Genomic DNA, 22,182 nt, shown 5'->3' on the forward strand with positions numbered 1-22,182 from the left:
GCTGCGGCTGCGGGTCCGAGTTTTTGTTCCGGTAATTAGTGGTTGTATTCGGGACCTGTTAATCTGCACAAGCAAGCGGGGATAGCTCAGTTGGGAGAGCGTCAGACTGAAGATCTGAAGGTCGCGTGTTCGATCCACGCTCACCGCAATAATTTTTTTATCCAATGTATTTTATTTTCTTTGAAAGTCTGGAACCTGGCTGCTCCTTGTCTGATTTGCTCTCCACTCCTTGCTGAAGGCCTTTCAAATATTCACTCTTATGCAGACCAAACTTTTCGAATGTTCACCTGCTGGAAAATGTTTTTAAAATTTTTGCTCACTGGGAGATACTGTTCATCCCCAACTTTCCTTACTACTTCCAGAGGAAAGAAGGGAGAAAGAAAACTGGCGACGCTCAGGTGGAATCATAGACAACCATAAAACAGCAAACAACTTTCCTGCACTCGAGAATGTACATGCCCCTTCGACCCAACCACCGTAATTTTACAACACGCCGACTGAATGAGCCTTTTATCCCAAACTGCCTGGGATTTCGGCTTCATCCGTTTTTGTGTCTTACACCGTTTACACACAACAATGATGACGTATGCCACCACAAGAGCAACAGCTGGGGGGTCCAGGTCAGCTCGGAAAAAAGGAACCAGAGAGCCCCAGGACAAGCTCTTAGTTAGAATGTTGCCCTTTTGCCTAGTCAGGTGGGAAACAACCATTGCTTCTGCACAAATTTCCCGGAGAGGTAGTTTGAGGGAGCGTTCTGTGTTGACAATTGTCCAAGTCTTGCCATCTACACTATAAAGCCTGCCCAAAATCTAGGTCGGTGAGTTATCTCGCAATTTGGCCCTCGCGAAAAATACTCCTGCCAATAGACCTGCATGGTCAAGTATTTGGCATCCTTATTAGTGATATATGGTACATGAAAGAAATGATAACAAATCCTTTAGCCCTGTCGTAAATATAACATACCGAACAGAATACTCAATGAATTCTGCATGCTTGTTCGAACGTTGAAAAGAACAATGCCAGCAACAGAGAGAGGGATCTTATTTAGGGAGCCTATGAGGCTGTATCAGAAACAATATTGGCATAAGAAAACAAAGGATGGTATAGAATACAAACAGCAAAGAACCTTTAGAGAATTCCACTAGTAGCCCTTTATTGACTGGCAGTTACCAATGCTGGAAATTTTTTGTAAGGAAACTTATCTGTGTTCACATTTATATTTCGAAATTCTAATGCACTTTGGTACCTGTATGTAGTCGCGCTTGTCTGATGAAGAAACCACATTGAGGTAAAGCTGATTCCAAGCCCCAAAACTCCACTGCCCGTGATGACCAGCCAAAATTCAGGCATCCTTAGGAGAGATCTGCAGATTCAGTTCACAAATATATAACCCACAAGATGAAAGAGTAAATGTGTAACTATTTCAAAGTAGCCTAACTAATGGAGCAATGGTTTGACAGTAGAAGATACATCATTTATTGGTCATTTTCTATCTTCGGATTTGCCTTCCTGTCAAGTTTTCAGAAGCGACGACTATAGAGGTCCTTCCAGACTCATTTCACATTTACATGCCTAAAATGATTTGCATAGCCAGGAAGGGCAGAATGGACAAACATGACAGTTGTCGATGAAAAATGAATATTGCTACATATAATGGAGAATTGGAGATTGCAGCAGTTTGCAGGTGGTTCCATAGGTTTATGATAGAGAAACAAGAAATTAATGAAGCTTGAATCGATAGCTTACGTCTCCAAAAGGTAATCCACTTCATTAAAACCAAGAACAAGAATAATCCCCAATGGCAGCGAAAGAATGTTATTGAGTAACACCATTGAGAGCTCGTTCAAATTCCCAGACTTGGTGGCTTGCTTAGCACTGTCCATGACATGCCGCAATGTAAGCTGAAAGGAATAGCTAATTAGTTGAAATAAATGTTGAACACCTTTATAGCTAAATATACTACTAGTCATGCAAATTGAAGTGGCAGTCTATGGACTAGAAATAATGACTAAAACTATCTGGTTGGACTTTGAATTTATAAGTTGACTACAAGAACTAATCAGGTTTTTCATTTGCATTAAGACAAGTAATACCGAATATGATGCCGTCAGGAAACAGTTTAAGGTCTGCCAAGTATATCCAACAGCATGGAATGACAAATCTGTTATTCCTCCCGCAACTGCAGAAATTATCTGCACAAACATATCAATGACTCAGGTGTTTAAGGGTCAATACATAATTACTTTAAATCAAGAGAATTTCACAAATAAATTTGGCAGCTATCAGGTGAATCAGACAATCAGCAAGTAGCATGTGTAAAAAATATTTGGGGGGAAATTGCTTGTGAAGAAATCAACTCCTCAAGCAATAAATCCCAAGCTTTTCTAAAATCTCAATATGACATACCATCAACATAAGAGCAATCCAAACTTGAACACCATGCTGCTTCTTGAAAAAATAAGTTTCCCCAGAAGCAGTCAGGACATTGGCAACATTCTTCAATATAGTCAGCATTGCAACATTAATGTACTTCAAACTGAAAAAATAAGGAAAATATTTAAAAAATCAAGTCAATAAGTTTATAAAAGGCTTCAGTTCTCAATCAGAAACTTCTTTGCTACAAGGTTGAGTTACAATTATTCACAGCTAATATGGAAAAACATCGATGCAAAATATTAACTGAAAAAAGGGTTCATGATTGTCCAAGTTATTAAAGGACCATGAACAGAGCAGATTCATGAGATAAGCAACACATTTTCAAATTTTAACACCAACCAAGTGTCAGGGCAGATGGAATTCGTCTTTGATATTTAAAAATAGCACAATCATTTTAAGAAAGAATATATCAAACTTAATAATGATTCTCACAACCACCATTACCAATTATGTGATCTGTACTTCTCAAAATGAAAGGCGAGAAAACATTGGATGCATTCATATCCATTAAACTGAAGAAGATAAATTTAGTTATATAGAAAACAAACGGCTGCTTAAATTCAAGAGATAATTTCATATCCCCATGGCGCCCATTAACAAATCTAGTGTAAAGACCTAAAAAACAGCACAACAAACAGTACTTAGACCAAAGTGATCTGAAGATTTGCTACATACCTAAACATGCTTGTGATCAGCATTGCAACAAATATGATATTCACAGGAAACCAAATTTTGATTAAATTCCATGTCAATGGTTCAGTTGGAATAGCACCGGACAGGGATAGTGTGGAAACTATTGTCACTGATACAATGTTCTGCAGTAACAGATTATGGAAAAGATGCATTAAGGAACAAAACTATGTTGCATGGGAACTGAAAATTCAGAAGTCAGCATTGCAGTATACCTGGTATAGCATCAAAAATATTGGAGCATTGAAACCATAGCCAGACAGAACAAATTTGTTAACTAGAATCATGCTACATGATGATATGCAGTATGCTAGACCAGATAGAAGAGCCTGATTCTGTATCTTCGGGAGCTTGTGTAACTGTAAAGAACTATCTCTTTCTTTTGAGGCCTTACCATCTTCCAAGTCATTGTCATCAACACAGAAGGTTCTTGTCATAGATCTGGAGAACATAGTACATTATTATTACCCGGAAACACAGCAGATCGTGTTAACTTTCAGCATAGTCACTGTGGAGACATTACCATTCAAATAGAAAAGATAACCGTTTGTGGATTTGTTGTGATTTTTTATAAAAAAATCTAACTATCTATGGTGAGGTCAACAATGAAATTTTATAGCAACAGAAAAGAACAAAACCAAGGGCCGCAGACATGCCTGTTTCCGATTTCTCTCCTCACAGGACTTGCAAGTGCAGTGAAGCCTGCATTCTGATTCCGAAATACACCCTTCTCACCATTGACGAGAGGGCTACTTACACTCCCTGGCACATTTCTCCTAGGAGAGGCCTCAGAATCTGCTGAAATGTCTAACTTAAGGGCTCTACAGGACAAAAAAGAATGATTGTAAGTATGGATGCAAGTTATATATTTTTTGGGTCACTGGGTCGACCCAAAAAGTTGATAAAATGAACTAGAATGGCATTCTGCGTAAATAATTTGGGAGGAGAAATGAACTAGAGTGGTATGCCATCGGAATTAATTAACTGACCCAAAAAACACTATTGGGTACCCACTTGCATCCTTAATTGTAGGTAATAATGCTCGAATTTATTTGCTGCAAGCCTGCATCAATCATCAACCACACTGCTTTGTGTTAACAGTAGGCCATGTTTGCTATTATGTAGCCCAAAATCTGAAATTCAAATCTGAACCAGAGGATCGAGCAAGAGAATGAAAAGGGCTGAATATGAGCCCTGCAACTGTCTTTATGTCTAATGTTTGCATTATCAAATCAAACTATTCCAAAGCTGGGTTATATAAAAGGAATAGGTGTGTAGCAGTTTCCCGTATATGGGGCAGGTTAGGCCATTTATCGCTGAAAATTGAAAGAAGGTATGAGCATGACGCGCCGTTTACTGGTCAATGATGTTTAGCCCACTAATTTACCTTTATTAAGCAAGCAACATGGTGAAAAGCATTTTTTTAGCTGCACTCATCAGCCTCTAGTTGCGAACTGTTAGTGGTAAGCTGAGACCAACACAGCTAGTAGCAACATCAAGTTGAAGAAGGTTAGTAGTAACCAGAGTCCAGAGCAATTAGCAAAAAATTTAGCAGTAACCTGATTACTGATTCCACCTGCTTCATAGTCCCATTTCACTACAATTCCAAGCATCCTAAAAACTGAAGTCATTAGCTTCATTTGTTTTCAGTTACTAACAACAGGTACAGGGCTATACTATGCTGTCAGACAAACTTGCGAGGTGCAATAACGGACAACAGAAACTGCAACTAGTGAGAACCCATTGGTCAGCTCTAGTTAAATATGGTTTGTTGTGGGGAGCTAAAGGCTAAGTCGCTGGCACCTGAGATGAATCCGAGATCACGCGGAACTAAACTCGACCTGCAGCTTATTTCGCTCAAACATTCGCATGGAAGGACAGTTCAAGACATAATTAACCGGCGCGCACGCTGCTTCAGCCCCAAGCAGAGGCAAGCGAAAAGGGAAACGAGGTCTCCACCAGCCTCCCCGTGACTCAGACGGAACCAACAGCCGCCCGAGGGACCGAGAGCAAGCAGCTTCCGGTGATCGGAATCGGAACGGACTCGGGAGCTCCGAGGCACGGGAGCCGCGAGAGCTGGAGCTCGAGGCGGGAGCTGGCGGGGGAGGGCCGCCGCGTGGGGGTGGAGGCGGAGAGGGCGGAGAGAGGGAGGCCGATCGGGCGCTGACCTGGAGCCCATGGAGCCCCGGCGGCGCGTGGGCGGCGGAGGGCGGCCGCGCCGGCGAGGTGCTCGATGGAATGCCGCGGCGCGGCGCGTGGCGGAGGCGAGGAGGCGTCGGGAATGGGCGGGGGGGCAGGCGACGACTCGGAACTGACGGGGCCGCTTCGCCTCGCCTCGCCTCGCCTCGCCTGGAATACTATCCGGGAGGAGGAGGAGGAGTCAGACTGGGATGTGGGCCCCGCCAGCTAGCTCTACTCGCTGCCCGGTGGCCCACCCGGGGCTTCCATGCCGCGAGCGGCAGCCAGTACGGTCACTGAGCCTGTGGGACCGAGAGGGCGTTGGGTCCACTTTGCAGTGACTGCGGAGGCGAGTTTGGGTTCTCGTGTCCCCACTTATTTCGGCTGACCGCACCAAACATTCCAACATGGCAGCCTTTGCGTGACCGCGCTTTGACCTTTGATTTGTTGATTTGTTCTTCCCTTCCTTTCTAACCAAGTTGGGAGATGAATGTTGAAAGCATCTTTGCAGAGTAAAATCATAGTATCTTGACATGCTCTTTATCGCTGTAAAACCATGAAAAGTTTTTTGATCTCAAGGGAAAAGGTCGATGATGCTAGGTGAGCAGATGATGCCGGCAAAACTTGGCACGCGGCATCAAACCAAAGGGCTAACCACGCAGAAACTGATCGTTTCGAGGGGCAATCTGAGATTTGAAGGGGTTATACGAATTACAAATGAACCTGAGCGCCTTTGCGCAAAACAGCCACCGCCGGCCCTAATCCTCCCCCCAATTGAATCCCTCCCCACCTCACCCACCCTCACTCGCTGCCTCCCATCCGCCGCCGCCGGAGATGTCGCGGACGCTGGTGCAGCCGGTGGGGCAGAAGCGCCTCACCAACGTGGCGGTGGTGCGGCTGCGCAAGCACGGCCAGCGCTTCGAGATCGCCTGCTTCCCCAACAAGGTGCTCTCTTGGCGCGCCCGCGTCGAGAAGGACCTCGACGAGGTGCTCCAGTCCCACACCGTCTACTCCAACGTCTCCAAGGGCGTCCTCGCCAAATCCAAGGACCTCATCAAGGCCTTCGGCACCGACGACCAGACCAAAATCTGCATCGAGGTACCTATCCCCTGTCCAATCCAATCTCCCCCGCGAATAGATGCTTGCTGCTACACTGTGACGCTGCTAGGATACGACCCGATTGATTCGCTGCTGCTTCAGATTCTGGAGAAAGGGGAGCTCCAGGTCTCCGGCAAGGAGAGGGAGGCGCAGCTCTCCAGCCAGTTCCGCGACATCGCCACCATCGTCATGGAGAAGACCATCAATCCGGAGACGCGCCGGCCCTACACCATCACCATGATCGAGCGCCTCATGCACGAGATACACTTCGCCGTCGACCCGAACCTCACCTCCAAGGAACAGGTACCTATGCCTACCTTCTTCACTGTTGTCTGTTGGAGTAGAATATATCTGAGTAGAACTAGAATGTGGTGGCTGTTCCTTTATTACTCCAATGTGCTACAATTTGTTTTAGGCCCACAACCAGTGTTGTTCCAGTACAATCATTTGCCAATTTCAGAACCCTGTGCACCTCACGCCCTCACCGTCACTTTGTAGACTGGAACTAGGATTGAAAAATGGTAATTGCACACATTTTTCATGCCGGGACCTCAGTTCAAATGAACTACTAGCTGCCCCTGGGCATATGCAAAACATTTCTAAATTTTTTGTTTACTTCGCTTTGTATCATTTCTGGCCATAGTCTGCAGAGCAAGAGCTCTGTTAAATCTTGTACTGACGCTGTTTTACATGCCCATCAGTTGTGTATTAACTACCTTAGTTTTTTACTCTTGTCATGTTGCTTTTCAATAGCGGGGCAGTTTTTTGGCTGCTGTATACTAGGGTAAAACAAGAAAAATTATGTCAATAATTTATTTCTCGTTTCTCTTTCTGCGGAGTTGCAACTTAACATCATTAACCTTGATATGTCCTGATTTTTAGTGATAATGCTTTCTGGGGATACTGCTTTTTTATGATAACAGTTGTAGCAGCTTTGTGTGTCCGAACAGAAATTTTCCTGTTTCGGTCTGTCAATATGACTTGTTGTTTTGGATTTAAGTGGTATCGCCGCAATATCGCTAATAGGCTGGGTGACCAATTGATCATTAGGTTTACAACACTGAATTCATCATCATATATAGCCTATCAAAAGTTAGCGTAGCAATGATTTCTTGTATATTTCAATGAATGATTATTGACCTTATGTTTGTATAGCATTGTATTTAGAAACTGGTCAGCATTACCTGCACGCAGGAAATGATTATAGATATTGGCCATATGATGTTCCTTATCTACCGATTCTTATGATATTTTCACTTCGGTCATGCAGGCTCTAAAAGTTATCAAGAAACTCATAGAGCACTTCCCCATAAAGCGTGCACCACTGAGGGTGCGGTTCACTGCACCGAAGTCCAACTTTGCAGGCCTTATTGAGAAGGTTGCTGAATGGAATGCTACTGTCATTTCAAAGGATGAATCTGGCACTCAGCCATCTATTGTAAGTATTTTTTCTGTTACATTGTCACATGTGTCTTGGTATGGAATCGCCAACAATGTTCCCCTTTTAGCTTGTACCATTTCTAAAAATAAATAAAGGAACGCAGAGTTTTATGCCCTGACCCGCATCATTGCGTACACATAATGTCTTAGAGCTGGTAAAGGTTTCTGGTATCATCTAGATCTAGCTGTATCACATGGCTTGAAGGCTTGGTCGGTCCATGATACCTAGTCAAATGTTTCAAAAAGTACAATGCTCTGGAGTGGGCTGTGGGAGGGAGGTGCCTACTGCCTGATCTCCAATTAGGAAGAGTAGGTGGATATTAGGCGCTAGGCACCACCCTTCTGCCTAGCGCCTCCAAAGTGGGCTAGGTGGTAAGTCTCTTAAATGTTCCAGTAATGTACTGTCTTTGTATGACGAACTTGACATTAAAGTGTACTTAACCTGCTTTAGTGCTGATTTATTGTTCTCCTTTTTTTGGTGGTGCTGATGCGACCTTTAGCTGGTGCCAAACTATCTCCCTGTCATACTGAACCTTATTATCATTGAACTTCTACATTTAACTGTGGATAATGTTTTAAGGTATGTGAGATTGAGCCATCCATTTTGCACTCATGTGAGGAGCGGTTGAAGGATGTGCAAGGGAGAGTGGAAGTGCTATCTGTCTCAGCGCATGCAGAAGGTGGCCCATCTGTGGAGCAACATGGCATTGTTGAAGTGCCGCAAGCAGCGCCTGCGAAGGAGTCTGATGCTGTTGCTGAGATAAGTGAGGCAATGCAAAAGCAGAGCATCTCAAGTGAAAGCCAGGGCAATGCACAAGGGAAGCAGCAGAGAAGATGCAAGGAATGTGACGTACTCGTGGATGACAAGCTGTACAGAGAGCACTGCAAGAGTGGCTGGCACAAGCATAACTACACGCGCCACAAGAACGGGCTCCCGCCTCTCAGCCAAGAGGAGTGCATGGTGGAGATTGAACTGGCCGACTCCAAGAAGGACCTTAAAGATTACGATTTCTGATTAGGTGTGGACGCTAATGCAGTCTGCCTAATGCTTTGTTGGTCTCATGTTATCCAGGGCTAAGTAATGGGAAGGGCGCAGGACATGAAGGTGCTGCTGTGGTCCTTTTGTTTTTCCCTTCTTTTTCCCCCTGAGGACAGATATGGTCGAGTGCGGGTACTGAATAGTGGAGCGGGTAGCCAAGTTTTACGAGAGGTAGCCAAGTTGTTGGAATGGACTTAGTTGGATAGTTTAGGTGCAAAAAATAGAGTTTGTCAGTTTGTATGTGAAGCCGAATAAACTTTTGGTTGTAGCAAGCGTTTGGGAACGTGAAACTTTGCTTGTTGCGTTGGAAAAAGTTGATACGACGTACCGAGATCCTTTCTGGTTTGTGATGAGCTGATAGCCTTAGGCGCACAGAATAAAGATGGTCTGAATTTGGTGTGGTAACATTGTGGCTCCGTTTGCTTCCGATTCCGGCAGCAGATTCGCGTCCAAAAAATCAGCTTCGCAACCAAAAGGCTCAGACAATCAGCTTTGCAACCAAACGGCTCGGACGGCCGTAGCGATTCCAATAAATACCGATTGCCGTAGTTCTCCCGCGTATTTACCCGCCTGCCATGCGTTAAAACGCACAGCGCACCGCTTCTTTGTTTCTCAGCGAAGAAGACAGGGCTCGGGCGGCTCTCCACGCCGGCGCCCCCCTGCCGCGCCCCCGGCCGCCGCCCGCCGCCCCACGGGCCGGCCCCGCCGCGCCCACTGCCGCGCCGCCCGCAGCCGCGCCGCCCGCCGCGCCCCCCGACGCCGCCGAGCTCCCGCCGCCGCCCCCACCCCCGACCTCGTGCCCACACCCCCCAACCCGTCCTCGTGCCGCGCCCGCCCCTCGCCCACTCCTCCGATCCGGATCTAGCGCAAGCTCGGGCTCGGCCTGGGCCCGGGCTCCCGCCGCGGCGTCCCCGCAGTCGTCAGCTCGAGCTCCCGAGGTGCGTGCCGCGCGGATCCGTGCTCCTCCCCTGGCGATTCTTCGGGTTTTGTCGTTCTTGAGTGTTTTCCGTTTGGTTCGCGCGGAAAGGAGAGGTTTTTAGGCTGTTCCTCCTGCTGATTCCGCCGGGCGTGGTGGATTTGATGGAGACTGGCTCGTTTTTTAGGAGGAAATTTGGTGGGATTGGTGTGAAAGGGAGGCGCTTTCGACTGTTCCCGTAGTTGACTTTCGTAGGATTTGGCCGGTAGAGAAGGATTTTCTAGTACTCATTTTTGGGGCAACCATCGTCGTATGCGGTGGAACAAATGCTGCTCCACCGTTCTGTTGAATAATTTGTGCCTGTGCTCATTTTCGTGTGCCTCCTGGGCTACATCTGATTTACTTCTCGTAATGCAAAAATCCCTGGTACCAGTTATGCTTGGTTTGATATGAGCGATATTGCTTGTGTTTACAAACGATGCATATGCATCTGCTATTATTGTACTGTCTTGTCTCTTTTCTTTTTATGTGTAGTGGTTACTAGTGGAAGTTAACATGTACTATGGAATCTTTTGATAAAAGTTCGGTATCTGTATTTCGTTGTACTAAAAGTTGAAACTCATGGTGTTCTGTAGAGAGAATGTTAGTTATTTTCTCACAAAGTTACTCTTAATCAAGTATAAGTATCATGCTTTCTTCGCAGTCCTTTGTAGTCATTGGACGCATCAGCAATCATGAAGCATGGAAAATTCTTATACAATTCTGTTTCTCATTTTACTTAAATGTTTCTGTGTTACCAATATTTGTATGCATGCACAGACAGCTTTGTGTTATTAACTGCATCATTTGGCAACCTTGATATTTTGTTATCAGATTCTTGCTTTTGCCCTTGGAATCCATGTCACAAAGTTGAGAACAATTGTCCAGTATTCCAGTATGCACTTATCTTTCAAATCTATTTGTTGTAAACTTGTAGTAAGCAAAAGTAGTAGGATGCACAAACATTATCTCTTCTTATTAGACAGACTATTCAATTATTCATGGCATCTAGCATTTTTCTGTTCTGTCAACTGATCAATCTTAGATTAGAAGGTCACCTTTTTATTCTTAGCTGTGTGATCTTTCCAGCATGTTATGAACTAATTGATTGCTTAGCTTTTCTGTTCTGCAGCAGAGCACGAGTAGCCTGATGTATTCCAGTGTACACATCTAGTTCCTAAGCTTTACTTTCTGTGTTTGATTCAATTGGTAACCTACCTTGTGATTCTTGTGAAGACAGGACTAGCACTAGATAAAAGCAACAATCTGAAGTCTAAATCACACATTTGGCTTGCAAAAGAAAACATTATGCATATCTGCAGGCTTGTAGCATTATCATGGATGCCATATATAAGTTACAGTTGTCATGCATAGTTGCATACGTGTGTTAGTGTGCCCATGTTGATGCAACCTTGCTAGGTTTTTCTAGAATTTCAGACCTAATGAGATGTAAATTATGAATATTTTTTATCATTCTTTTTATTGACACTAGTATGGCTGAGAAGGCGGTGTGGGATAAGGAAAATGTGAAGCAGTTCTGTGACATATGCATGCGTGAGGTTAATGCTGGGCATAGGCCATTAGGTCATTTGAATAGAGTCGGATGGAAGAATGTTGCAGAAAAGTTTGAACAGAAAACTGGTCGGAAACTAGAACATTTGCAACTCAAGAATAAATGGGATGCTCTCAAAAGAAGTTATACTATTTTTATGGAGTTAAAAAATGCTGCCACTGGACTTGGTTGGAATGATGAAAAGCAGACTGTAGATTGTTCAGAAGAATGGTGGAACGAGCATCTTGCGGTGAGTGTCACAACAATTGTCATTTTGTAGTTTTCTTGGATATTTTGTAGTATCTAATTGAACCAATGTATTGCAGAGATGTGACGATCCAAGTAATGGAAGGAAATGCAAACATGTTCAGTTTAGAAAACGTGGACCGGACAACTTGGAGGCGATGCACATCATGTTTGGAAGTGTTTAGAAAACGTGGTTCGGACAACTTGGAGGCGATGCACATCATGTTTGGAAGTGCACATGTTACTGGGGCTTCTGCTTCCATATCTGGAGATTTGTCTGATAATTGCAGTGATGATGAAGTGCATGAGGTTGAGAGAAGCCCCTCAAATATCCACTTGTCCACTATGCTCCAACAGAAAGGCAAGAAGCGTAAAGGCTCTTCTTCTACGTGTGCTGATGACAAGGAAGAGAGAAGTCCATTTTTACGTCTGTACAAAGAAACCTGCAGCAAGATCGAAGATGGAGTGAACAAGATTACCAGTAGTATAGAAGCTTCATCGGCTCCTTATATGACCAGCCACATTCCTACGCTTGCGGAGGCCATGAGGGTGGTAATGTATATCAATCCAAAGAATAGAGTGATAATTTACTGTGTTGTCCAGATCAGCGAAGAGCACAGACACTGTAGCTCGTTGTCTCAGCTTCTAGCCCATAGTTGTTTCCGGGTGGAGCCGATGTAGCAAGCCAGCCCTAAACATAAGGAGGTGGAAGCCGGCGACCAGCCCGGGGAAATCTTGCTCGGCTATAAAGATCATCAGCTGAGGGAGCGGCACCGCGCGTCGTCCATGAGCATATTGACGCACTTGTTGAAGTTCCATCCGTGGAGGTGATTACACCAGTCCATGATCCTCCGGTAGAGCCCGATGTCGGTGCGGCGGACGTGCTCGAGGATGCGTCGGAGAGACATGGTCGAGCGAAACGCCTGCCGTGGCTCCATGAGCGCAGGGTGGTATCTCACAGCGTACTCCTCTCCGCGGACACCCCTGGCAATGAAGTGCAGCCATTCCCCGATGTGATGGGGCACCTCTCCGCGCACGCCGAAGAATCGGTCAACAGAGGACGCCAGGAAGTAGTAATCCATGCTTCCGCTGTCCTTGTCGTACGTGGATAAGTAGATGCTCCCCGTGAGCCTCACCTCCGGGAAGCTGCCGTCGAAGTTCAGGATGACGAAGTTGTCCGCACAGAAATCGCCTCGGAGGCTGTACCCGGCTGTGTGCATCTTTAGTATCACGTCGCACCAGTAGCGTAGCAGGATCAGCACGCGGGGCAGCGGCATTGTCGTCGTGGCTGGCGGCAGGCTCCCCGGGATGTCCACTGTCTGCGTCAGCTCGAACGTGTGCCCGTACCTCAGAACCGACATCAGAGGGGTCCTCACGGTATTAAAAGAAAGCATGTTAATCTTCTAGAATACTTTTGACCATGCAAGAAATAAGATATTTTGAAGGTGAAGATATTACCATGGATATAAATATTTATGGAAAGTTTTAGAGTCACTTGTCTTATATGGCAAGTGAAAAAAATATCTACGAATATTCTAGAATAACTTTTGTTGTATGGTAAAATAGAAAATATCTAGGAAGATTCTAGAGTACGGGACACATGTCATCACCATATGTGTCGCCATGGTCTATATATATATATGAGAATCCCCTCTCCCTCCCCTAGTAACCTAAGAGGCAACAACACATACAAGCCACAAGCATAAGAGAGAGTTGGGGTTGTAGTGCTAGGTGAGTGTGTAAATGAGTGCTAGGATAGCCACTTAAGAAGTGTTCATACTCTCGTGTAATATTGTTGTTCGTGTAATAAAGTATTGTTCAAAAGAGTTGGTCTTCCAATCTGCTTCTATAGTTTCTAACTACTTAGTGCGTGGATTGTGATCTATCGAAAGCTGGCTTTGCCCCCGGGATCATAACGGTCCAAGCTTCATCTGAAGGTTGGCTCTGCCACCGGAAGCAAGCTTCATCTATAGGTTGGCTCTGCCACCCGGGAGTTAGAAGGTTGGCCCTGCAGCCAAAAAGGACCAAAAGGCACTAAGTAATTAGAAATTATAAAGCTGTCCACTACAGAGTGAGTGGGTGTTCCTAGGTATAGGTCCACCTTCAAGTGGGTGATTAAGGCCACCTCCGTTTACAACACACAGCGTGCGGACAGTGCACCCACTCGTGAAGGCCCTCAATGCGGTCAATCTGCAATGCAAAGATCGAAGAGCAGAATAATGAAGCATAATAACAAAAAAAGAAAGATCGAAGCAGAATGAAGCATGCATCGCGCCGCCGGTGGAATGGGAAGAAGCAAGAAGAATGTTTCAAGAATAATCAATCATGTATCCAAACAAACCAAACCCTACTACTGCATGCTTGCTATCTCTTTCACGCACGGACACCAAAATCTATCGGCGATCGATCGACTCAATAACCCGCTACTGTACAGCTGCGCGCACGCACCAAAATCTACCGATGACCGATCCATCGTTCGATTCAAGAACTAACCCACCGTACAGCACGCACCAAAATCTACCGACGATCGATCGCTGGATCCATGGATTCAAGAACCCACGCTACCAAGAATGAACCAAAATCCCAGAAACTTTCATTCATTAACCCTGCTACTAGCTAGCTCCAATCCAAACGGGAACCTAGAGAAGAACGAACCAAGAACTTATCCCAAGAACGAACCAAGAACTAACCTAGGCAAGAACGAATCAAGAAACCAAGAAGAGACCCCTAGCTAGCTAGCTAGTACCTCGATGCTTGGGGTGGCCGTGATGAAAACTCCTCTCTCCGGTCCCTGCATTCTGCCTGCGTCGGGTTCCGGCGCCGGAGCGAATGCCCGGACCCGGAGGAGGTAGGGGCGGTCAGAGGAGGCAGGCGCTTCCGCGGGTCGGAGGAGGGAGGCAGGCGGGCTGCGCGGACTGAGGCGGCCGGGACAGAGGAGACCGGGGCGGAGGAGGATGGAGGGAGAGGCTCGTCGGCCGGATTCAAGAATGCTCGCTCGCTCGATGGATGAGGAGGAGGAAGGAGTCGTTGCCAAGGGCCGGCCGGGAAATATAGGCGCGAGCTGCCCCTAACGGCTAGCGTCAATAGGCGGTGGGGTTCGGAAGCAGCGAAACGAGATGATCGAAGTTGTCCGCATAGAAATCGCCTCGGAGGCTGTACCCGGCTGTGTGCATCTTTAGTATCACGTCGTACCAGTGGCGTAGCAGGATCAGCACGCGGGACAGCGCCGTCGTCGTCGTGGCTGGCGGCAGGTTCCCCGGGATGTCCACTGTCTGCGTCAGCTCGAACGTGTGCGCGTACCTCAGAACCGACATCAGAGGGGTCCTCACGGTATTAAAAGAAAGCATGTTAATCTTCTAGAATACTTTTGACCATGCAAGAAATAAGATATTTTGAAGGTGAAGATATTACCATGGATATAAATATTTATGGAAAGTTCTAGAGTCACTTGTCTAATATGGCAAGTGAAAAAATATATACGAATATTCTAGAATAACTTTTGTTGTATGGTAAAGTTAAAAATATATAGGACGGTTCTAGAGTACGGGAGACATGTCATCACCATATGTGTCGCCATGGTCTATATATAGGAGAACCCTCTCTCCCTTCCCTAGTAACCTAAGAGGCAACAACACATGCAAGCCACAAGCATAAGAGAGAGTTGAGGTTGTAGTGCTAGGTAAGTGTGTAAATGAGTGGTAGGATAGCCACTTAAGAAGTGTTCACACTCATGTAATATTGTTGTTCGTGTAATAAAGTGTTGTTCGAAAGAGTTGGTCTCCCAATCTGCTTCTATAGTTTCTAACTACTTAATGCGTGGATTGTGATCTATCGAAGGCTGGCTTTGACCTAGGATCACAACGGTCCAAGCTTTATGAGCGCAGGGTGGTATCTCACAGCGTACTCCTCTCCGCGGACACCCCTTGCAATGAAGTGCAGCCATTCCCCGATGTGATGGGGCACCTCTCCGCGCACGCCGAAGAATCGGTCAACAGAGGACGCCAGGAAGTAGTAATCCATGCTTCCGCTGTCCTTGTCGTACGTGGACAAGCAGATGCTCCCCGTGAGCCTCACCTCCGGGAAGCTGCCGTCGAAGTTCAGGATGATGAAGTTGTCCGCATAGAAATTGCCTCGGAGGCTGTACCCGGCTGTGTGCATCTTTAGTATCACGTCGTACCAGTGGCGTAGCAGGATCAGCACGCGGGGCAGCGCCGTCGTCGTCTTGGCTGGCGGCAGGCTCCTCGGGATGTCCACTGTCTGCGTCAGCTCGAACGTGTGCGCGTACCTCAGAACCGACATCAGAGGGGTCCTCACGGTATTAAAAGAAAGCATGTTAATCTTCTAGAATACTTTTGACCATGCAAGAAATAAGATATTTTGAAGATGAAGATATTACCATGGATATAAATATTTATGGAAAGTTCTAGAGTCACTTGTCTTATATGGCAAGTGAAAAAAATATCTACGAATATTCTAGAACAACTTTTGTTGTATGGTAAAGTAGAAAATATCTAGAAAGGTTCTAGAGTACGGGACACATGTCATCACCATATGTGTCGTCATGGTCTATATATGAGAACCCCCTCTCCCTCCCCTAGTAACCTAAGAGGCAACAACACGTACAAGCCACAAGCATAAGAGAGAGTTGGGGTTGTAGTGCTAGGTAAGTGTGTAAATGAGCGCTAGGGTAGCCACTTAAGAAGTGTTCACACTCTTGTGTAATTCGTGTAATAAAGTGTTGTTCAAAAGAGTTGGTCTCCCAATTTGCTTCTATAGTTTCTAACTACTTAGTGCGTGGATTGTGATCTATCGAAGGCTGGCTTTGCCCCTGGAATCACAACGGTCCAAGCTCCATGAGCGCAGGGTGGTATCTCACAGCGTACTCCTCTCCGCGGACACCCCTGGCAATGAAGTGCAGCCGTTCCCCCATGTGATGTGGCACCTCTCCGCGCGGGCTGAACAATCGGTCAACCGAGGACGCCAGGAAGTAGTAATCCATGCTTCCGCTGTCCTTGTCGTACGTGGACAAGCAGATGCTCCCCGTGAGCCTCACCTCCGGGAAGCTGCCGTCGAAGTTCAGGATGACGAAGTTGTCCGCACAGAAATCGCCTCGGAGGCTGTACCCGGCTGTGTGCATCTTTAGTATCACGTCGTACCAGTGGCGTAGCAGGATCAGCACACGGGGCAGCGCCGTCGTCGTCGTGGCTGGTGGCAGGCTCCCCGGGATGTCCACTGTCTTCGTCAGCTCGAACGTGTGCGCGTACCTCAGAACCGACATCAGAGGGGTCCTCACGGTATTAAAAGAAAGCATGTTAATCTTCTAGAATACTTTTGACTATGCAAGAAATAAGATATTTTGAAGGTGAAGATATTACCATGGATATAAATATTTATGGAAAGTTCTAGAGTCACTTGTCTTATATGGCAAGTGAAAAAATATATACGAATATTCTAGAATAACTTTTGTTGTATGGTAAAGTAGAAAATATCTAGGAAGGTTCTAGAGTACGGGACACATGTCATCACCATATGTGTCACCATGGTCTATATATACGAGAACCCCCTCTCCCTCCGCTAGTAACCTAAGAGGCAACAACACGTACAAGCCACAAGCATAAGAGAGAGTTGGGGTTGTAGTGCTAGGAAAGTGTCTAAATGAGTGCTAGGATAGCCACTTAAGAAGTGTTCACACTCGTGTAATATTGTTGTTCGTGTAATAAAGTGTTGTTCAAAAGAGTTGGTCTCCCAATCTGCTTTTATAGTTTCTAACTAATTAATGCGTGCATTGTGATCTATCGAAGGCTGGCTTTGCCCCCGGGATCACAACGGTCCAAGCTTCATGAGCGCAGGGTGGTATCTCACAGCGGACTCCTCTGCGCGGACACCCCTAGCAATGAAGTGCAGCCATTCCCCGATGTGATGGGGCACCTCTCCGCTCGGGCTGAACAATCGGTCAATAGAGGATGCCAGGAAGTAGTAATCCATGCTTCCGCTGTCCTTGTCGTACGTGGACAAGCAGATGCTCCCCGTGAGCCTCACCTCCGGGAAGCTGCCGTCGAAGTTCAGGATGACGAAGTTGTCCGCACAGAAATCGCCTCGGAGGCTGTACCCGGCTGTGTGCATCTTTAGTGTCACGTCGTACCAGTGGCGTAGCAGGATCAGCACGCGGGGCAGCGCCGTCGTCGTCGTGGCTGGCGGCAGGCTCCCCGGGATGTCCACTGTCTGCGTCAGCTCGAACTTGTGCGCGTACCTCAGAACCGACATCAGAGGGGTCCTCACGGTATTAAAAGAAAGCATGTTAATCTTCTAGAATACTTTTGACCATGCAAGAAATAAGATATTTTGAAGGTGAAGATATTACCATGGATATAAATATTTATGGAAAGTTCTAGAGTCAATTGTCTTATATGGCAAGTGAAAAAAATATCTACGAATATTATAGAATAACTTTTGTTGTACGGTAAAGTAAAAAATATCTAGGAAGGTTCTAGATTACGGGACACATGTCATCACCATATGTGTCGTCATGGTCTATATATACGAGAACCCCCTCTCCCTCCCCTTGTAACCTAAGAGGCAACAACACGTACAAGCCACAAGCATAAGAGAGAGTTGGGGTTGTAGTGCTAGGTAAGTGTCTAAATGAGTGCTAGGATAGCCACTTAAGAAGTGTTCACACTCATGTAATATTGTTGTTCGTGTAATAAAGTGTTGTTCGAAAGAGTTGGTCTCCCAATCTGCTTCTATAGTTTCTAACTACTTAGTGCGTGGATTGTGATCTATCGAAGGCTGGCTTTGACCTAGGATCACAACGGTCCAAGCTTTATGAGCGCAGGGTGGTATCTCACAGCGTACTCCTCTGCGCGGACAACCCTAGCAATGAAGTGCAGCCATTCCCCGATGTGATGGGGCACCTCTCCGCGCGGGCTGAACAATCGGTCAACAGAGGACGCCAGGAAGTAGTAATCCATGCTTCCGCTGTCCTTGTCGTACGTGGACAAGCAGATGCTCCCCGTGAGCCTCACCTCCGGGAAGCTGCCGTCGAAGTTCAGGATGACGAAGTTGTCCGCACAGAAATCGCCTCGGAGGCTGTACCTGGCTGTGTGCATCTTTAGTATCACATCGTACCAGTGGCGTAGCAGGATCAGCATGCGGGGCAGCATCGTCGTCGTCGTGGCTGGTGGCAGGCTCCCCGGGATGTCCACTGTCTGCGTCAGCTCGAACGTGTGCGCGTAACTCAGAACCGACATCAGAGGGGTCCTCACGGTATTAAAAGGAAGCATGTTAATCTTCTAGAATACTTTTGACCAGGCAAGAAATTAGATATTTTAAAGGTGAAAATATTACCATGGGTATAAATATTTATGGAAAGTTCTAGAGTCACTTGTCTTATATGGCAAGTGAAAAAATATCTACCAATATTCTAAAATAACTTTTGTTGAATGGTAAAGTAGAAAATATCTAGGAAGGTTCTAGAGTGTAGGACACATGTCATCACCATATGTGTCGCCATGGTCTATATATATGAGAACCCCCTCTCCCTCCCCTAGTAACCTAAGAGGCAACAACACATACAAGCCACAAGCATAAGAGAGAGTTGGGGTTGTAGTGCTACGTAAGTGTGTAAATGAGTGCTAGGATAGCCACTTAAGAATTGTTCACACTCCCGTGTAATATTGTTGTTCGTGTAATAAAGTGTTGTTCAAAAGAGTTTGTCTCCCAATCATCTTCTGTAGTTTCTAACTACTTAGTGCGTGGATTGTGATCTATCGAAGGCTGGCTTTGCCCCTGGGATCACAACGGTCCAAGCTCCATGCGCGCAGGGTGGTATCTCACAGCGTACTCCTCTCCGCGGACACCCCTGGCAATGAAGTGCAGCCATTCCCCGATGTGATGGGGGCACCTCTCCGCGCACGCCGAAGAATCGGTCAACAGAGGACGCCAAGAAGTAGTAATCCATGCTTCCGAAGTCCTTGTCGTACGTGGACAAGTAGATGCTTCCCGTGAGCCTCACCTCCGGGAAGCTGCCGTCGAAGTTCAAGATGACGAAGTTGTCCGCACAGAAATCGCCTCGGAGGCTGTACCCGGCTGTGTGCATCTTTAGTATCACGTCGTACCAGTGGCGTAGCAGGATCAGCACACGGGGCAGCGCCGTCGTGGTCATGGCTGGCGGCAGGCTCCCCGGGATGTTCATTGTCTGCGTCAGCTCGAACGTGTGCGCGTACTGTCAGACCCGGGGCCACCGGGCTGGGCACGTTACGAAGTTTAAGAGATTAAGCCCGTCTTATCTCTTATTCATTTTGTTTATCTCTTGTTTATCCCGTTTAAATAGGAGATAGAGCTAACCAACACGGAGAGGATCTATTCGAGATGTGTTCTGGTGTGATCCCTCGACGGGAGTTGGTTAGCATCTTTGTAACTCTGACCTCTCGGATATATAAGGGAGGTCAGGGACCCGCTCAAAAAAGAAGATCATTAGGTCAGTCTACACCAAAGAGAATACAAACCACCATACAGGACGTAGTGTGTTACGCTCCGTGCGGCCCGAACCTGTCTAAAGTCTTGTGTTCCTTGCACCTTCGAGTTCCTGATCTCGGCGTCCCCTCACCCAAAACTTACCACCTTGGGTATATCCCTTGGTGGGCAGCCGGTTAAACACCGACAGCTGGCGCGCCAGGTAGGGGATGCGCGTCGAAGATCCACCGGCGAGCTCGATGGCATTTTTCAATTTCGCCAGGTCAGATCCCTCTCAGGGTACGACGTTCGTTTTTGGCTCGTGGGTTTGCATCGCAGATGGTGCGGGCAACTTTCGGCGATTCCTCGTCGACATGACGCCGAAAACCGTCGCTGTGAATCCTCGCAGCGGCCTCGACAAGTTCGTCGACAAGCTCGACAACTTGTCGCTCTATGCTTTTGCGGCACAGATCGAGATGGAATCTGTTCCAAGCTCGACTTTTTCTGGTGTCGCGACAACTTCCCCTGGTTTGGACTTGTTCCAATCTAGGGATTCGCTTGGCCGAACTCAACCCGGCTTGTGCGAACCGGCCACTGATCTTTGGGAGGCCAACGCATCTGGATTCCTCTCCATGTTAGAGAAGGGTCTGGACCTGCTACTCCGGGACGGAAGTCCCGAAGCCACCGCGTGTCTGGAGGCTTCGGGTTGTTCTGGTCCCGGTGATTTGGTGATCACCTCCTTGCCGAAGGGGCGCGTTGTGCATCGGAGGGGCATGATGCTCTCCAATCTACTCGAGGCAGAGAGCCGGCTTGTGGCTCACCTCGAGCCATTGCCTTTTCAAGAGGGCAGGCCATTGGCCACCGCGGCGGAGGGGTCGACAGAGCTAGTCGACGAAAGTTCTCATGAGCTTTCCTCCCGCCAGGTGCTAATGGCCGAAGGAGGCGAGGGCGGTGGGAACTTTCCCACCGACAACTTTGAAGCGATCTCTGAAGATGAGATCACTGCCAACGCCGGTAACGAGAACGATGCTGATCGTGAGGCACGGAGGGCCAGGAACAGGGCCCACGCAATCCGGTGGAGGAGAGCCATCGAGCGAAGGCGATCTATGCATCGCGAGCTCGACCCTGAGTTTGCTGCCGCAAGCGAGCAGGGTTTCAGGACTCCGGTGACCAACATCGCCAGGGTCACGGCCATCCTCGAGCGCAGCCACGACCCGGAGGTACGTCAAGCACTCCTCTACGCGCAGAGGGCCTGGATCCAGCTGGATCAACATAGTCCGGCGTCCATCATCCGGGAAGAGCGCGTGGACGAGAGTCAAAGCCAGGCTTGCAGTCGAACGGCTGGCGGTCGTCCTCAACACCAGATCAGCAACGACAACGCTCGTGGGAGCCAGGCCCCTGGCGGGAGGCAACAGCCACCGCAAGGGGGTCATCTGCGACAGGACGGTCTACGACCTCCTCCGGAGGACCTGCGCCAGCACATCAATGAAGGTCGCGACGCGCGCACCGTGATCTCCTCCAGGCGCAAGACCCGCGAAGAAGTCGAAGCTGAAGGTACTGACTGTAGCGATCGATTTCCTACTTTCTCTGCTCGTTTTAGCAGCTACAAGTACCCGGAGGGCTTCAAGCCGAACGGCATCACCAAGTACGACGGCAAGCAGGCTCCCCAGCAGTGGCTTCGCTGCTACTCCACGGCCATTGAGGTCGCGGGGGGCTCAAATATCACCAAAGTCGTCTACTTCCCGATGGCTTTGGACCCTGCGCCGCTCACTTGGCTGGAGAGCCTCGGCAGCAACTCCATCGATTCCTGGGAACGACTTAAGAAGGTCTTCATCGACAATTTCCAGGGAGCGATTACCCGCGCAGGTACTCGACACGATCTTGCCCAGTGCAAGCAAGAACGTAACGAGCTTCTGCGGTCCTACACGCGCCGCTTCTTCGACGTCCGCGCTACCATCACGAACATCTCGGAGGAGGACATCATCGACTGTTTCTATAACGGCATCACCGACCCGAGCATATACAGAGACTTCGGGCGGAACAGGCCGAAAACTGTTGCGGGCCTTCGTGATATGATGCACGATTGGTCTGAGC

At 47.4% G+C, this 22,182-nt stretch overlaps 2 protein-coding genes and 1 non-coding gene across 4 annotated transcripts; 2 read left to right on the top strand and 1 right to left on the bottom strand.

Moving 5' to 3' along the window:
• Positions 1 to 75: 75 nt before the first annotated feature.
• On the top strand, positions 76 to 148 carry TRNAF-GAA. Its single transcript has one exon. It is a non-coding gene; the product is annotated as a tRNA-Phe (tRNA).
• A 261-nt stretch (positions 149 to 409) lies between these two features.
• LOC112896498 (GDP-mannose transporter GONST1) lies at positions 410 to 5,449 on the bottom strand. 2 transcript variants are annotated; one of them, XM_025964485.1, is made up of 10 exons: positions 5,295 to 5,449; positions 3,783 to 3,947; positions 3,342 to 3,567; positions 3,112 to 3,251; positions 2,407 to 2,536; positions 2,094 to 2,192; positions 1,747 to 1,901; positions 1,247 to 1,363; positions 964 to 1,061; positions 410 to 868 (listed from the first exon to the last, which is right to left on the bottom strand). In XM_025964485.1, exons 1-10 carry the CDS (start codon positions 5,303 to 5,305, stop codon positions 810 to 812), a joined length of 1,200 nt encoding a protein of 399 aa, XP_025820270.1. In that variant the 5' UTR covers positions 5,306 to 5,449; the 3' UTR covers positions 410 to 809. The 2 variants fall into 2 exon arrangements, with proteins under 2 accessions (XP_025820270.1, XP_025820271.1); XM_025964486.1 differs by lacking the exons at positions 3,112 to 3,251; positions 3,783 to 3,947; positions 5,295 to 5,449 and having other exon boundaries at positions 3,342 to 3,480.
• A 594-nt stretch (positions 5,450 to 6,043) lies between these two features.
• On the top strand, positions 6,044 to 9,226 carry LOC112896471 (ribosome maturation protein SBDS). Its single transcript, XM_025964443.1, has 4 exons — positions 6,044 to 6,402; positions 6,505 to 6,705; positions 7,673 to 7,840; positions 8,423 to 9,226. The coding sequence occupies exons 1-4, from the start codon at positions 6,139 to 6,141 to the stop codon at positions 8,855 to 8,857; spliced, it is 1,068 nt and encodes a 355-aa protein (XP_025820228.1). The 5' UTR covers positions 6,044 to 6,138; the 3' UTR covers positions 8,858 to 9,226.
• Positions 9,227 to 22,182: the final 12,956 nt, after the last annotated feature.

This window comes from Panicum hallii, chromosome 6 (genome assembly GCF_002211085.1).
Source record: "Panicum hallii strain FIL2 chromosome 6, PHallii_v3.1, whole genome shotgun sequence".
Classification (NCBI taxonomy): Eukaryota; Viridiplantae; Streptophyta; class Magnoliopsida; order Poales; family Poaceae; genus Panicum; species Panicum hallii.

Coding starts and splice junctions, on each gene's coding strand:
- LOC112896498 (XM_025964485.1), bottom strand. Junction 3,568..3,782: donor AGGAGAGAAATCGGAAACAG/GCATGTCTGCGG, acceptor TATGTTCTCCAG/ATCTATGACAAGAACCTTCT. Junction 1,062..1,246: donor ACAAGCGCGACTACATACAG/GTACCAAAGTGC, acceptor TTTCTGATACAG/CCTCATAGGCTCCCTAAATA.
- LOC112896471 (XM_025964443.1), top strand. CDS start 6,139: ATGTCGCGGACGCTGGTGCAGCCGGTGGGGCAGAAGCGCCTCACCAAC. Junction 6,403..6,504: donor AGACCAAAATCTGCATCGAG/GTACCTATCCCC, acceptor CTGCTGCTTCAG/ATTCTGGAGAAAGGGGAGCT. Junction 6,706..7,672: donor ACCTCACCTCCAAGGAACAG/GTACCTATGCCT, acceptor TCGGTCATGCAG/GCTCTAAAAGTTATCAAGAA.